Raw genomic sequence first — 17,210 nt, 5'->3', positions numbered from 1 at the left:
CAGAAATTTAGCCACTGGAGACCCTGCAGCACGGAAGTATTCTTAGCTGGATGTCTTGTCTTAGAAGAGCAATGTGTGAAAATTGGATTAAGGTAGAGACTTAAAGACAGATAATAGCTAAACTAAAATTAGCAACCTAAGTCTGTAGGCCCAGTTGAACTAAGCTCAGCATAAGATCAATGGGGAGGCAAAGTGTATTTAAATCATCTTCTCCAGGCTCTGATGTGGGTGGAGCCCAGTGGAGGGAGGACACTTCTTGAAGAAAACACTCCTCTGCTCCCCAGGGTGATCCCTCGGACCTGGAGGTGTGTGGCCTGGCCAAACCGTGGTGTCAGGATCTGGAGGTGCTTGTTCAAGCAACATGAATGTGGTAGAACAAAGATGAGTGCCTGGCTCGTCAGGCTGAGAAGACAGCACTTGAGCTTACAGAAATATATTTTGAGTTTTTGCAACACTAGAATAAATAACTTTTTGATAATTATGAATGAAAACTGTCACATTAAATCTAAATTAACAGCTCTCACTTTGAAAGACTAAGTATGTTCCTATTCTGTAGAGCCCCAGAAGGCAATAGCTGATAATAAGCTCAGTTAGCAATTGCAGTTTTGCAGGGTTTGGGTGTATTATACAGTAGATTGGGGAAGTTGTTTGTATTAGTTGAAATAATCCTGTCAATGTCAATAATAATAAAATCTTGTTAATTTTAGGCAGTTAGTCCATGGATTAGACTTGAATTCTCTTCAATTGAGTGAAAGATATGGGGAAGTCCTACTCAGAGATGAAGAACTGCTGTTATACAATTCTGATGTTCTTTACATACCACTAACTATGAAACCAGAAGTATCCATCAAAAATAAAAGCAGGGCAAGAGGATGCAGAGGGTAATCTAATTCCCTCCAAAATCCCTGAGAGGTTAAGACTGAATGTTAAAAGGCAACTTTTGTTGATTCTTCATGTGGCAAATTAGGTTTTTTCCCACCTTAATACCTGAAAATAGCTAATTAATTCCATGGCTTATTTTCATCAAAAACTACAGGTATCTTGGAACTAAAAATAAATGGCTTTTATTTTTCTGCAGAAAAAAATTAGTCACGTAACAATTCCCACCTCTCTGGCAAAGAAAAAACAGCAGACCTGTAGCTAAATCAGTTATGCTGCTCTGGTGAGTTTTCCAGGTCTGGCCCCCAGGAACCACTCTCCATCAAGGAATGAATCACTGCAGATTCAAAGGCCATTAATACATCTCCTATATGAGAAGAATAATCTTAATTAATCATCAACCTTAAACCTAAATATTTCTCCTGTAAACCTGAAAAAATAAGAAAGAAAAGGCCCTTTTAGAACCTGTGGGGTAATTGGCTGCATTCGTTTGTATTCATTAGCAACTATTGCTTGAAGATTTTCATGGCCATAGCTGTGTATTAAAACACAGTATGTTAATGCAGGAACAGAATATTTTAGCAGAAAACTGTAATTAAAAAAGTAGCTGACCCAAAGCACTCACTTCATTGACTTTCTTCCTATTTTTTAAGACCAATTCTCATAATAAGTACTACAATAAATGGCTAGAGTAATTATTCTTGTCAGTAGAAGTTGCTGTATCAGTTTAATGAGAAATCTTTAGCATAAGAAGTTTAGAGGTTTTGATTTTGTTCCCAGCAGATTCCATGCCTTTGAATCCAGTTGTTGGCTGGCTGGGGTTTGGAAATATTTTGGATGTTATTGAATGGAGTGAAAGACAACAGCAATTTTGTAGAAACATTTATACTGACTAATTTGCTGAAAGTATCTATGCAAACAATGAGTGGAGACGCTCTTACAGGCACCAAGACTGATGCTGGGTGGCTGGGTGAGCTGCACAAAGTCCTGCTGGGGCACTGGCAGTGTGGAGCAGCAGTAGGACAGAGATGGGTGGATGGAGGGCACTGCTAGAACAGGGGTTGCATTTAGGATTTGCAGGGAACTATGACTTGAGGAAGGGTGAATGACCCTGCAGGGTACCAGTTCCTGGGGTAGGGGAGAGCAGTCCAGGCTGCAAAGGATTTGGGAGTCAGGGGTTTTGGTGTCTCAAAGCAGGTCCCCAGGGGCTGTTGGGTAGCTGGTCCCTGGTGCACATCTCATGGCTGGGCCTGAGGGCAGCGTGGCAGAGGGTTGTGTGCCTATACCCAGCATCAACATTTCCTCACCTCGGGACTCCTCTTCTACTCAAAATCCAGGCAGCAAAAGTCTCTTCAACAGCAGAAGGCAGAGAACTGGGAAAGTATTGCTGATGGCTAGGGAAATAGGAGGGAAAGCAATTTGAACAAGTGTCTCACTATTAATTACAGCCTTGAATGATGTTTTAAAATATTTTTGGTAGCTGTTGGATAGTTTATATACTAATGCAGTAGATAGAAAATATGCAGAGAAAAAAGAATTATTTGCAATTTATAATTCTTGTGAAATGTTTTTAATTGATAATATGTGGGAAAAGATTTAAATTTAGTTGCTGCACTAAAATTACACAAAGCTTTGCAGGCAGCTGGGTTTACATCCAGCAGCAAGCAGGTAGTTGATACTGAAAAGACAGTCACACGTGCCTGGCTAAGTGTTTTCTCAAGAGGAGTTAGAATCTATGCCTTGGAGAAAAAGGCTTTGGGTTTCTTGCTTGGTTGTCCGTTTTCCCACAGCACTTTGTGGTCCTGGTACACAGAAATGACCAGAATAGCTACTTTTCAAAGTAAATGGGGAGGCAAGAGAGTGTGAAGTAGGTTAGGGCTGAGCAGTGAGGCTCCCATGAGAGCAGCCATGAGAGCCTTGTGGTTGTGCATGCAGCAGAGATGGGCTTCTCAGCCTAGTGAGAATGTCCTTTGCCAAAGGACACTAAAACACACAAATAAGAAAGCCCAGACTCTCTCCTGGGTGTGTATCTCAGGGGTCTGACTCATGACTTGTTTGGTTTTTGTTTTAGTTTTGCTTGAGGTGTCCAAGGTTGCAAAAAAGAGGCAGAATTGAGGCAGGACGCTCATCTGCCGAGCACTAAGCTGTCATGTGTGCCTCACAGGCATGCTGACCTGTCCCAGGCTCTCCTCCCAGCACTGTCTCGGAGACTTCTTCCCCTTCTCCTCCCACATCAGCTGAGACACTTTTCCTATGCCTTTTTATCCCAAAGTTCCTCCTTTATTCATATCTCTCAAATCCTGGTGAGATCCACCCCACTTCTGGTGGTGCAGACCTTAACCAGATGCTGGAGCTTCCCATGAAACCCCTCTTCACATATATATCTGTTTTGAAAATGTACGTGACAGAACCAGATACCACCTCCTCACAGCTGTAGCGAGTTGCTGAGATCTGGAAGGCAGTTTAATAGCTGCAGATGTCACTCATGAAAACTTGGTATCAATAATGCTGCAATCAATCAAGTCGCTGTACAGCTCGGTATATTTTATAGCTCAGTAGGGAACTGAATTGTGGGAAGGGATAATATGTTGTGTTTTGAGGTTCAGAAGAACATGAATTATCTTTACATAAACATATCTTCTCTATTATTTATGCACTTGTGGAATGGCCAAAGAAAACTTACTCTTTTTTTAATGTTGTTATTCCACAGGATCCTTCAAACCAAAAATGTGGAAGAAAGAAGACGGTGTCCTTCAGTAGCATGCCATCAGAGAAGAAAATAAGCAGCGCCAGCGACTGTATCAGCTTTATGCAGGCTGGGTGTGAATTGAAGAAAGTTCGTCCAAATTCCCGGATTTATAACCGTTTTTTTACTCTGGATCCTGACATGCAGGCTCTTCGTTGGGAGCCTTCCAAGAAGGACCTTGAGAAAGCCAAGCTTGATATTTCTGCTATAAAAGAAATCAGACTAGGGAAGAACACAGAAACATTCAGGAATAATGGACTTGCAGACCAGATTTCTGAGGACTGTGCACTGTCGGTAATTCATGGAGAGAACTATGAGTCCCTTGACTTGGTTGCCAATTCAGCTGATGTGGCCAATATTTGGGTATCAGGATTAAGGTACTTGGTTTCTCGTAGCAAACAACCCCTGGATTTGATGGAAAGCAGCCATAATACCCCACGTTTTGCCTGGCTAAAAACTGTATTTGAAGCAGCAGATGTTGATGGTAATGGCATAATGTTAGAAGATACGTCTGTGGAGCTAATAAAGAAGCTTAACCCCACCTTAAAGGAATCAAAGATTAGACTAAAATTTAAGGAAATCCAGAAGAGCAAAGAGAAACTGACAACACGAGTAACGAAAGAGGAATTTTGTGAAGCGTTCAGTGAACTTTGTACACGACCTGAAGTTTATTTCTTACTCGTGCAGATATCTAAAAACAAAGAATATCTAGATGCCAATGACCTCATGCTGTTTTTAGAGGCTGAGCAAGGAGTGACGCACATAACAGAAGAAATGTGTCTAGATATTATACGCAGGTATGAGCTTTCTCAAGAAGGGCGTTTGAAAGGTTTTCTTGCAATTGATGGATTTACTCAATACTTGTTGTCCCCAGAATGTGATATTTTTGACCCAGAGCACAAAAAAATTGTCCAGGACATGACACAGCCTTTGTCACATTACTACATCAACGCATCCCACAATACATATCTAATAGAAGACCAGCTCAGAGGGCCAGCTGATATCAATGGTTATGTCAGAGCATTAAAAATGAGTTGTCGGAGTATTGAACTAGACGTCTGTGACGGCCCGGATAATGAACCCATTATTTGTAACCGTAACAACATGACATCGCCACTTGCCTTTCGAAATGTTATTGAGGTAATAAACAAACTGGCCTTCTTTGCTTCAGAATACCCCCTTATTCTCTGCTTGGGGAACCACTGCTCAGTACAACAGCAGAAGGTAGTGGTGCAGCACATGAAAAGGATCTTTGGAAACAAACTATACACAGAGGCACCTTTATCCTCGGAAGTCTACCTCCCATCACCCGAGAAACTGAAAATGAAGATCATTGTGAAGGGGAAGAAGCTGCCCTGTGATCAGGATATATTAGAAGGGGAAGTCACGGATGAAGATGAAGAAGCTGAAATATCCCGGAGACTCTCAGAGGACTTCTCGAGGGAACCGAAGCTGATCTGGCTCTGCAGGGAATTGTCCGACTTGGTGTCCCTATGCAAATCTGTCCAATACAAAGACTTTGAGACATCCATGAAAGCTCAAAATTATTGGGAAATGTGCTCCTTCAGTGAGGCAGAAGCCAGCCGGATTGCAAATGAATACCCTGAAGATTTTGTCAACTACAACAAAAAGTTTCTGTCCAGGGTGTACCCGAGCGCTATGAGGATAGACTCCAGTAACTTAAATCCGCAAGATTTTTGGAATTGCGGTTGCCAGATAGTGGCAATGAACTATCAGACCCCGGGGCCCATGATGGACCTACACACTGGCTGGTTTCTACAGAACGGGGGATGCGGGTACGTTCTCAGGCCTTCAGTGATGCGTGACGAAGTGTCTTACTTCAGCGCAAATACCAAGGGCATTGTTCCGGGCGTCTCTCCCCAAGTCCTACATGTCAAAATAATCAGTGGTCAGAACTTTCCAAAGCCCAAGGGTGCATGTGCAAAAGGGGATGTCATAGACCCATATGTCTGCATAGAAATACATGGGATTCCTGCAGACTGCACTGAACAAAGAACTAAAACTGTTCAGCAAAACAGTGATAACCCCATTTTTGATGAAAGCTTTGAGTTCCAGATCAATCTACCAGAACTGGCCATGATCCGTTTTGTTGTTTTGGATGATGACTACATTGGGGATGAGTTCATAGGGCAGTATACCATCCCGCTGGAGTGCTTACAGCCTGGCTACAGGCACATACCGCTGCGGTCTTTTGTTGGTGATATCATGGAGCACGTTACCCTCTTTGTTCACATTGCAATAACCAACCGAAGTGGAGGTGGAAAGGCCCAGAAGCGCAGCCTCTCAGTGAGGATAGGAAAGAAAGCAAGAGAGTACACCATGCTGAGGAACACTGGTCTCAAGACTATCGATGACATCTTTAAGCTGGCAGTGCATCCGCTACGAGAGGCTACTGACATGAGAGAAAATATGCAGGTATGACAATTTCATCATGTGTATTAGTGTGTCCTGAATGGGGAAGTGAAAGTCCTGGTGTGAGCTGCTGGTAAGGCAAACGTGCTGAAGCTGGTGAAGCTCCAGACCCACAGCTGTTGTCAGCCTTTAACTAGACATCAGAAGGCTCATAGTTACAGGTGTTAACTAAAAAGCAAATGTGGGATTAGGCAGAAATGTTTTAAAAATCAATATGCCCTCTCTAAACACATGCTTTACTGGTTGTTTTTGTCTGAGGGTACATTTGTGTCCTCAGGTCTCAAAATTTTCATTTCCTCGCTGGTTCTGGAAAACATGAGCAAACTTCTGTTTTGCTAAGTGAGCGAGGGCTATGCTCTTAATTTTCTTGGTCTAGGTGAGTGTAAGAAGCAATCAGTGCATGTGTCATTAAGGTCTTGCCTACACTAGAGAAACCCAATGTACAGAGAGCAGCACGTGTTGCCACCGTTTGCCTGAGGATTGCAGATGTTCAAGGTGGGCACTGAATGCCACTTGGATTGCAATTTCCTCCTTGCTAAATAGCTGTGCTATCTTGGCTGGCTGAGCACCGGCACAGACACCGGTGCCATATCTTGGCTCAAGCAGTCTGCTGGCACCGCGTCCACCTGCCTGTGATGCTCCAAGAGCAGCCGGAGCCCACTGCAGCCAGGGGGTGTCAGGGCCCAGGTGCACAGCATCGTCACAACTCCCCGGGTTAGACCTTCATGGTCGGCAGGAGGTGAAGTGGCAGCGAGGCCAAACAAGAACCAGCGTGCCCGGTGCTCTTCTCCGTGGCCGGGGTGACTCTGCGTGTTGATTAAGGGGCAGCTCAATTCAGAGGTCCAGGCGCTGCCTAGAAACAAAACTGAGTAGCATTAAACAATGAGTTTTCTTTAATAAATAGCTGAAATCATCCATAACTATCTCCTTGGTAAAGATACAGAAACAATTCATTTTTCTTTCTTGAAAACAGGAGAAAAACGCATAGCACTTCATTGACCCCGTTCTTCTGGACAGAGTCTAAAGCAAATTAAATGCTGGCAGCTGGAAAAGTTTACAAAATGACATAAGTTTTAAATCACTCCCAAAGGAATAGTCTGCGCATATTTTTAAGAATGGGAAACTCTTCCCAGCCTTTCCTTTCCTGCAGGCCTTGAAAGTAACTAGTTTGAACCGCTGACTCCACCTTCTGTCTAGGTCAGGCTTATGTATGTGAACTATATAAAAGAAAATACTCTGAATCTGACTCGGAATCAGTATTAATGTGCCTTCCAAGTGAAATTTCAGTACTAGATCTTGTTCTGGGGAATGCTTCATAAAGACACAGTCATTAGATTTAACAGCATGCTAATGTATTTGATTAATGAGAAAGGCCTCTACGAATTAGCGGGGCATTTTCTGATGACTGTTTTTTCAGCAAGATGTGTGGGGAACATTTACAAGGTACGGGTCTCTTAGATTTTGTGCATCTTGGTCACTCATTGTATGACTCAAGAAGCTAAATGATGAGGGCATGCCAGCCGTACATCCACTGACTTGATAAATAAATAAATCCTGGTATGTTAGTTTGGTTTGACCTGTATATCCAGTATTGATTTTCTTACATGTGAGCTATGAAGGGGAAAGAGTATTTGTGTTTCTTTATGATATGGTAATGCAAGGCTGAAAACAAAGTGGTTTTTTCCTGCTTGCCTTTCCCATGGGAAATACAAGGTCTGTCGAACTTGTTCTAGCTGGAGGATGATAATGATGGGAGGACGAGGCAATTACAGCATCAAAAGCAATTGGAGTCTGCACATTTGGGAAGAGAAATAGCGTTTTAGGCTAATGGTTTAATATGTTGGGGACCAGAGCTTGTCCCTGTTGGGACTGGATTTGCAATGCAAAGTAGCTGCAGAGCTGGGATACCTGGGCCTGGGGAAAGCTGGAGCTGGCAGTAGGCTTGGGGAGCCAAGAATGGGGCTGACCAGGAATTGCTGAGTGCGCTGGCATCCCGGGGCCCATGGCGGGTCCAGGGACAGCAGGCAGTGGGGTACCACTGCCCCGCATCAGCGGGGAGAAGCAGGCAGGCGCTGATGGGGTACTGGCAGGCAGGTGGGACCGAGTGGCAAGCAGAAACATGTGCTTAAGTAGTTCTTTTCCTTCTCCCAGAACGCCATGGTGTCTGTCAAGGAGCTGTGTGGGCTACCGCCCATCGCAAGCCTGAAGCAATGCATCCTGACTCTGTCCTCGCGGCTCGTGAGCAGCGACAACGCACCCTCTGTTACCCTCTGCATGAAGGACGCGTTTCCTTACCTAGAGCCTCTGGGGACCATGCCCGATGTGCAGAAAAAGGTGCTGGCAGCGTACGACCTGGTAGGTACTTACCACTGCTACCTCAGCCTTTCCTCACCTTCCTGAACATGGCAGGCGATGCTCGCTGGCTTTCACGCACCCAGATGTTTCAGGTAAATGAATGAGGTTCTTCGAATGACTTAAGCTATGCAAAAGTGTCCTCTAATCACCAAAAATCACCACACTAGGCTTTTTAGTGTTTGGGGTTTTGTTTGTTTGTTTGTTTGGGGGGTGTTTGTTTTGGAGGTTTTTGTTTGTTTGGGGTTGGTTTGTTTGTTTGTTTTGGGGGTTATTCGTTTGGTTTGGGGTTTTTGTTTGTTTTTTAAACACAGTTGTGGCTAGCATAGGTTGGCACTTGAGGAGGGATTTCATTTAGAAAAATAGCAGCAAATCAGCGTGTACTGGCAGCTGTTAGTTGTTGTCCTTGAGAAGCAGCAAGATTTGTGCACTGCCCTTCGCTCGCCTCCCCGCAGCAGAGGGCAAGGCCATTAGACAGGGAGCTGTAGCGTGGGAGTTCCCAGGCAAAGCTGAGCCATCCCCTTCCTGACGCCTTTCAGCAGCACTGTTAAGTAGCGCCCGTGTCCCTGCCAAACCAACTCCATGTTGCCCTTGGGAAGGGCATTGGGAAGTTTTAAAACGCCCATTATTTTTTTTGCATGGGGAAGGAGAGGTCAGTATGGTACGGGAATACTTACAGAAAGGTAAAGAGACAAGCTAAAGTCATTCCAGGTGAATGCTGCTGCTCAGCCTTGTATGACATATGTCACTGCTGTGTGTGACTGAGCAACAGCTGTGCGCGGTTTCCAGCAGCAGGACTTGCCGTCACGTTGTGCCTCTCGGGCTACGAGACTGCCCCGTCGCTTCCCGTCCTTAGTAGACAGTCTGCAGCAACCAATAGCAAGCTGCGTAGTTTTGTAAACCCTGACTTAAATATTGCGCTGTGGCAACCAGACTAAGTCACGATGAATGTTCAGTGCACGGCGGTTATTTCTGCAGCTTATGATTGTAAGGAATAAAAAGGTGAATAACTTTGAGGGTAGCAAATTACTGCCAGAGCCCCTGAAGTGTTGCAAAGAGTGATCACATCTTTGACTAGCTATTCAATGTGCCAAATGCTCGCATCCTCTCCCATTTTTGCTGTTATAACACACTTTTCAGGAGAAAGTCAGCCTGGAGGCAAGAGGGAGATGCTGATGTTGATTAAAAGAGAAATACTAAAAATACTCCGAAATAACCTTTGGGTTCCTTCCAAAGTAGTTCATATTACTTGAAGATGATGAAGATGTGGTAAAAAAATACCAACTGTAACACCACTAGAATGAGGATTTGTAAATCCTGTTGATTGCCATATTTTAGATTGGACTTTTTTGGCATAGATTTGTTACATGGTGTGATGTCTGCCTGAAGGAGCAAATACATAAATAAGAGATTTTTCTGTCTTTGGAGGCCTCCTTAATGGAGTTGTACCAAAATGAATGTGTCACCTCTTATCTTTGTAATTACATACTGAAGAGTACACATGGGATGTTTCAAGGCCTCCTTGTGCTTTGGAAACAGTTTTTCAATTTAAATAGGTGACAGGCATCTTTCAGATGCAGACAAAAACACTTGTATAACTGTTTTCAATAATGTTTGCTCTCACATTTGTCTCTGATGGAGGAAGATGTACCTTGAATGTCAGTGCAGAAAGTTTAAAATCAGAGAGCTGAGAAAGAGAAGGGAATTCTTCCATGCCTGTGCAAGGGTTGATTTGAGATGTAATTCTGGTTAATGAGAACATGTTACTTTAAATTATTTTTACCCTCTTTGTCTGGCTGCGACTGCCTCTTACTTTGCTAAAACTATTTGCTTCTGAAAAAGCAAAAGCCAACTTTAATAAATGTTTTTGATACATTTTGGATATTTGCCTTTTGAGGCAATGCCAGCAGCAGAATTTTAAAATCTGTTTAGTCTTTTCTGTATTTAAAAAAATGAACTGTCTCTATCAATCTTGATATTTGAAAATACAGTATGCAGTTTTAATGTTGAGAAAGGACTCTTCCTTGTTATGATGTTTGTAGTGACTTGGTATAATCCAGGGTGTATTTCTTTTAAATGGTAATTTTTTTTTTTTTTTGGTGCAAATGAGAGCACAAGGAAATGTTGGTGGAAAGCAATAGAAAATAATTTAGCTTTTTATTTATTAGTTTCTATTCAAGATATGCTACAGTTCAACCTTTAAGCTACTGACAAATACAGCTTCAAGGAAATGGATCTACAATTGCTTGCTGCTTTTCTTTAATTCCCCAGAAACATCTCTTCACCTCAAAGCACTTTTTGAGTGAATAGGCCTGAGAGCAATTTTAAATACATAAAACAAAAGCTGTTGATGTTGGCCTCTCTCTTGTATGAATGGTCTGTACTTCTTAATTCCTTTTATGGTAGAATGGAAAAAAGTTTGGCCCTAAATCTCATAGTGGGAAACTGTGATTGCAGGTCTGCCTCTGCCTCACTTGTTGGGCTCCACAGCTCCACTCACACAGGTAGTGTGAGTGCTGGGCAAACCCTTCCTCGACACCTCTGAAAATGCCACGTATTTCACATTCTTTAAAAAGTCTGCTTTGAAAATAATCTCTGATAAAAACAGTCCTAATGTGTTGGATTTTTTTCCCTTTACAGGGAATTGCCAACTGAACAGACTTTTTTTTTTTTTTTTTTCTCCTTTATGGAAAGTATAAATTCTGCCCATGTGTTTAATGGGGCATAGACAGGGCTGACAGTCCAGGCAAATGGAGGTGCAAATGCTCGGAGACCTGCCACAATGATGTGGAAAACAATTAACTGTCTGTTCCCTCCTGCTCGGCCTTTGTCAGCAGGCGCAATAGACAAAGACCGGTTTGTGCAGTTTGTTTGTTTTTTCCTGGGCAATTAATTTCACCATTGTGTTCCACATTAAATATTTTTTTTTGAGAGAGGCCTTGTTAGAATAAAATGTAATGTGCTTTGTTTAAGGAACTGGAATGATTTTTCAAGACTCTTTTTATTTTTTTTTTACGATCGCATTGCAGTGGTTTAGTGGAACTTGACTGTTGCCGTGTCTTCTGGAGGAAGAGGCTTCACTGATGACACTGGGTGGTATGGGAGTTTCTGCAGGGAACAGGGAGTGGGATTTGCTGAAAACAAGAAAATAAGGTGGACCATTGACAATTCACAGAAAACATTTTTGAAAAGTATATCAACTACCAGAAAAACAGTTTAGAACGATTTATTTTGACTTACAGCTTTGGTAGATACCATACATAGAGTATGATGAATGGATTCTGGTAATGTTGTCATTGACTCCCACACATACATCCTAGGGAAGTGTAGTGTGTCACTCACAGAGCTGTTCTTCAGACCTTTGCTTTCCCATGAAGGAAGACTGTGTCTCTCCCCCTCTGCTTGTATTCTCCCCCTCATCGATGGCTGGGCGTTGGAAGTTAATCGCTCAGGTGGGCAGCGCATGCGGTGTGCCTTATAACCTGTCAAATTGGTGCCGGTGTTCATTGATCACACCTAAAAAAAGGAGAAACTCAATGTGAAGAGAAGGGACGGGGCCCAGCTGGACGTGACAGATGGTTGAATTATTCATTGCAAACAGTTATTCTGTGAAGTTAGGATTTTTTTTGGTTGAGAATTGTTCACCAACAGATTGTGGTCTCTCTGTCTGCATGATATATTCATTTGCTGATGCAAGCATGCATGAACTCGGGGACACTTGTGCACTTTGCTTTTCGGTTATTAGTTCAGTATTATTTTTCCTCCAAGATCAAATGATGGAATCATTTGCAAATGAAAAGCAATAAACAAGTGATAATAAATGTTCTTGGTTTTACCCAGTCTCCTGGCTCGTGTGCATATAGAAATTTTTCTACAAAAATAGAAGCTCCCCAAGTATCCTTACATGTTTTTGAATCATAAACAACAAAAAGTGTGAAGGAAAAAAAAAAGGTTGAGCAGAGAAGTAATTTGTTATATAAACTCATGTTGACATTAACATTTTTCTTTGTATTCAAGTCTCTTTACTGGAATGGATCTTGTTATTTTGGAACAGAGAGGTATGGAAGGACAGCATGCCTGTAGGTACTGTTGAGAGATGGCAAGTTAGAGTTAAGAATGTCTCGGCCAGCACGGAGATGGATTTGGAATTTTGGAGAAGTAATATCTGTGACGCTGCTGGGGAATAAGTCGATGCATTTAATGGCAGTGTTTTTGTTGACACAGGTATTGGTCCATGCACCCTAGCAGAAGTCTGCTGCGGTGTGTGTGGAGAGGAACTGTTCTTTGTCTGCTGTCCTTTCAGACTCAGTCTTTTGGGTTTCCTTGTCTTGATGCAGGCACGACAGCTCTTTATTCCCAAGGAGAAAATCTATTTTCCCAGTTTATATCAATGCAAAATGACTAAACAGATTTTTGTAAGCCTTTCCACTGAAATTCATATTTCAAGTGGGACAGAGTCATCCCCAAAGGACCGTTTTTCACAATTCTCTGAGCAGCTAAGTACAAGGGATAGGCAGAGCAGAACATCCACTGCCAAGGAAGTGTCATAATGCACTGACGTCAAGCACAGTCCAGTACATAGACATTGTCTTGAATTTGTATCTGTTTTAAAGAGTTTTCCGTCCAAAGTTGGACATAGACTGGGAAAGCAATTATACTGTTTCTTTCTCCACTCTTATAATTCACTCTCATTTACCCACCGCGCTCTCAGTTTCTGTCTCTGATAGCCATGTCCCTTAGTCCCTTCTAAAATAGGACCTGAAAATAGTCAGATCAGAACTTTTCTTGCAGAATGAAGTTCCACGTGGGTACTTTAGTTGCTCTGTTTTAACACAAGCATATTGAAAGCTGACCCCTTTCCCTGTTCCTCTACTGCTCCTTTTTGTAGACGACTAGTCTTCGTGCACCAGATCACATCCTACAACACTCTGACACCATATTTCCCCAGAAATATTTATAAGTGAAAACATGAAACTAGAATTTAAGGTGACTTTTATTCAGTTCCTTCTGCAATGTGTGTGCATAAGGTGTTTCCAGCTGATGTGACCATCCTGGGTAACTGTTCCTCTTACTGGGCTGTTGCAGGAAAAGGCTCAGATACGGAAACCTGGCTTGGAGCTTACTGGGGCAGAGACAAGGTGGACTGGTGGCCAGTGTTCCTTCCCACGTCCTGGCACCACGTGCACATCCTCCCTTTTTACAAGGCTTGCTGGCACACGACTGATTGCCTGGCTGTTTCTTGTCCCAAATGTCTGCAAGAAATGCTCAACGCTGAAGAGGGAATCCTGTTCAAATTTGCATGAGCTCAATTTGCTCTTCAGCTGTTTTTCCAAATTGGCTGCGATTTTGTAGCTTTTTTATTTTTGGTGGCGGTGGGTTTGGTTGGGGGGGGCAGTCGCTGTGGATTGGTTTGGGGTTTTGGGTGGGGTTTTTTACCTATAGAGGTACGATATGGTATTCCTTAGCCAGGCAAAACGCTTCATTGTCAATAGAAGGCATAGGAGATTGGGACAATGGCCATGAGGCGACACCCGAGAGAAAGCTTCTTTTATTATTTTTTTTCAGTTTGACGTTCAGTTGGTTTCTGTTCTAAACTTTGCAATATTTATGAGAGGATTCTTTGAACTGTCCCTTTTGTATCATTTATCTTCCCAGCAGGAGCAGTGCTTTAATTTGCCACCAGGAGTTTTTCCTGTCTTTTTGGGCTTGGGGTTTTTTTTTGTGAGACTCCGCTGTATTAATTTCCTCTCCCCTTTTCAGTTTGTAGAAAGGAAGAAATTGGTCTCTATCACAGGAGTTCATTAAAGTAAAAAGAAATAACATTTTTGTTTGATTTGTACTGATCATATGATTAAACTACCTTCAGTGCTTACAAGAAATAAGCTTGTTAATTTGTTGTGAGTAAAAAACCAATGCATTGAGTATTAAGATATTTTAAATTTCACTTAAAATTAATTTATCTTTGTAATTAACACTTAAGAGACAAAGTAAAGCATAGTTCTTTCTGTGAAGCAGTGTAATTTTAAATTTGATATTACATGCTATATTTAGACCCTTAAGCAGACAGGTCAGTTGTATTTTCAGTCCATGGTCTGTTCCACTTTCTGGGTCTCACATACGGGACGAGAGATAGGTCCCAGGTTTGTGCCAGCTCTTGCTTCCCGTGCCTTTGTGAGAAACCAGCATGATGGTAACAGGGTGCTTCAGGTGGATTGAGACAAATTGAGTTTAGGCTTCTTGCTTTCAGCATTTCTATAAGAATATTTAAATTAAATGAGCTATTTTGCAGGAAAAACGCTAACCTAACCTATGCAGATGAGGTTTTGTATTCCTCATTCCCATTAGTTTATTAAATGTGACATGTACTTCTGGGACTGGTACCATGTGCATCTTTTGTCAATCCGAACAACCCCTTATTCACTTCTTGTTGTGAGAGTGTTTCTGGCGCTGCAGCCTCTCCAGGAGGGTTAGCACCTCCAGGATTGCAAAAATCTTTGTGTCCCTGCTCCCATGGAAACGTGGCAGGGGTCCCCATGGGAGGAGCGGAGCCGTCCTTTGTTCCCGCAGAGCTCTGCGCCGCTGCAGCTGCAGAGCGAGTGCAGAAGGGACCCCGCGCCCTCCCCGCGGGTCTTGGCCCTCAGGACACAGAGCCCAGTACTGACATTAGCGGGATCCCAAATGTTGTCAAGGTGTGTGGTAGTTTCTCCCATTCAGCCTTCTTCCTTTCTGCTTACTCTAATAGGTATATACTGTTGGTCAGCAAGGTAGCTTTTTAAATCCTGATACCCGAGTCAGGTTTTGTGTGGTTTTACTCCAATTTTTGTCTGGTTTTTTCCCCCCTGTAATTATGTTAAACACATCACTCATTAAAGTTTATCATCATCTTTCTGACATGGAAAATGCAAGTTGTTCTGAGCAATCCTGCCAGCTTCAGCAGCTGCTAAAACTTTCCTCATTGACGCCAAGTGGACCCAGATACCAGCATCTGTCCCCTAAAGGTTGCTGTTTAGTATATGTTACGTGGAGGTTAATCCCTCAAAGCTCAACGTTCAAGAGTTAACACTCTGGTGGAGCATGAGTCTCCTGAGGGAGTAGGATGTCTCTCGCTCTTCAAGAGTCACTCACCGAAGCGAGTTGCCGTTTGGGAGCTGACATTAAACAGCAGCCTGACGGGCTCCAGGCAGATGGCTGGGACTTACACAACTCAGCGTGGGTCTGAGCAGAGTAAAGGTGCATGGAAGTTCATGCTGCAAACATCAGAAAGCTCACTCTTCACGTTTGGGACAGGTTGGTGGATTTTGAAACATTACTGGCAAAACTGGGTTTGGAAGTCTCAGTCTATCGTGTTATTTATGAGGTTACCTTCCCAGCAGAAAATCTCACAGCCGTCCGTGTTGTGTTTGGGGCTTCTGGTTCTTGTCTTGGCACCGCGAGAAGTAGGTGGCATCCCCAAGCCGGGTTTTGGATGTGATGCCAGGTGGAAAAGCTGGGCACCATTCAGACTGGGAGACCATGAACTCATTTCAGAACCAGTGCCAGAAAAGAAAAAGGGTATCTAGGTGCCGTGACACAGGACTGTGAGCGGGAGCTGTTGATGAGCAGAGCCATGGTAGCAAAGTCTCCCAGTGGCTGACGGACGGGACCAAGCAGAGGTGTCTATGGCCAGCATGCTGCATCCCTGGCCAGCACCCTCCACTGCAGCCAGGAGTCCTGCCAGAACTGTCCTGTGTCCAGCCTGAAAGGGTGTGCGGGGCCCCAGTTTCTAGCTGAGGCTTTTACCCACATTAGATTGAATACTGACAAATTGTTAACATTCATTCCAGTAAACAGTTACTAGTAACTTAGCTTTTTAGGTGACCTTTGCAATGTTTACTTAGTAAATATGCCCCAGGTGGATAAAATTAAAAAAAAAAAAAGTGGGTTTTCAGATAACGTTGGCTGTTTTTTGAGGCTTGTATTAGTTCTGTTGCCAGAATTTGCACAGAATCCTTTCAAGAGCATCTATGGTGATGTGCTTTAAGAAAAAAACAAAACAACAAACAAAGCCAAACAAAAAAAATACCCCACACTCTATGCTGTAATTTTATTCCTGGATGGCAGTTACTTGCCCGTTGTACTCTTACCTGTATGAATCAGTCTCTGGTTCTTCAAAGTGAACACCCAGACTTCGTCCTTGCACTAGCCCGTTGTTACGACCTTTTACGGCAGCGTTAGGAGCAGGATCTCGTGCACGCTGAAAATGCACATACGGTTCTTGTTGGGAGCAGGGTCTGGCCTGTCACGTAGACACACCGGGTCCTGCACGCTGTTATCGCAGGTGGCAAAGACACCATAGGCCGGCCGAAATCATATATCATAGTTGGCACAGGGTGTATTATTTCTACGTAGTGCATTATTTCCTTGAGGAACCTGTTGGGGGGGGATGCCAGGTAGTGCACTAAGGGCATCCCCTGACCCCAATCACTGAGCTGAGGAACTCTGAATCCACTGTCACGATTTGTCATGGGACAAAAGCTGCTTATTTTTGTCAAAATTACTGCCGAGTAGGAAGACAGGAACAGGTTAAATTCTGCTATATGATCTGTTTTTAATTGTTCTGGCTGAGCTGAGAGCAGTGAGACTTTGATGTTGGCATCAAAGGAGCGGAGGGCTGCTCTACCTATTCTGCAGTAAGGGAAAATTGACGTCCTATTGCCACTTTTCTCTTAAAAAATGGATGTAATACCTTCATGTCTGAGAATCCTAAAACAGGCATGCCAGAAACTCCTGGGAGCGGGTCCAGTAGTTGAAGGAAGGTATG

General features: G+C 43.2%; 1 protein-coding gene across 2 annotated transcripts in view; it reads left to right on the top strand.

Moving 5' to 3' along the window:
• Nucleotides 1–17,210, top strand: part of PLCL1 (phospholipase C like 1 (inactive)) — a 207,430-nt gene that overhangs the window by 160,098 nt on the left and 30,122 nt on the right. For both annotated transcript variants that reach the window (XM_054830787.1, XM_054830789.1), the window contains exons 2-3: nt 3,590–6,061; nt 8,210–8,413. In XM_054830787.1, coding sequence (XP_054686762.1) covers nt 3,590–6,061; nt 8,210–8,413 — 2,676 coding nt within the window. The remainder of the gene's footprint in view (nt 1–3,589; nt 6,062–8,209; nt 8,414–17,210) is intronic.

Source organism: Grus americana, chromosome 6 (assembly GCF_028858705.1).
Source record: "Grus americana isolate bGruAme1 chromosome 6, bGruAme1.mat, whole genome shotgun sequence".
Taxonomy (NCBI): Eukaryota; Metazoa; Chordata; class Aves; order Gruiformes; family Gruidae; genus Grus; species Grus americana.
Note: the sequence above shows the minus strand (reverse complement) of the source record. Positions and strands in the feature narration are given on the sequence as shown.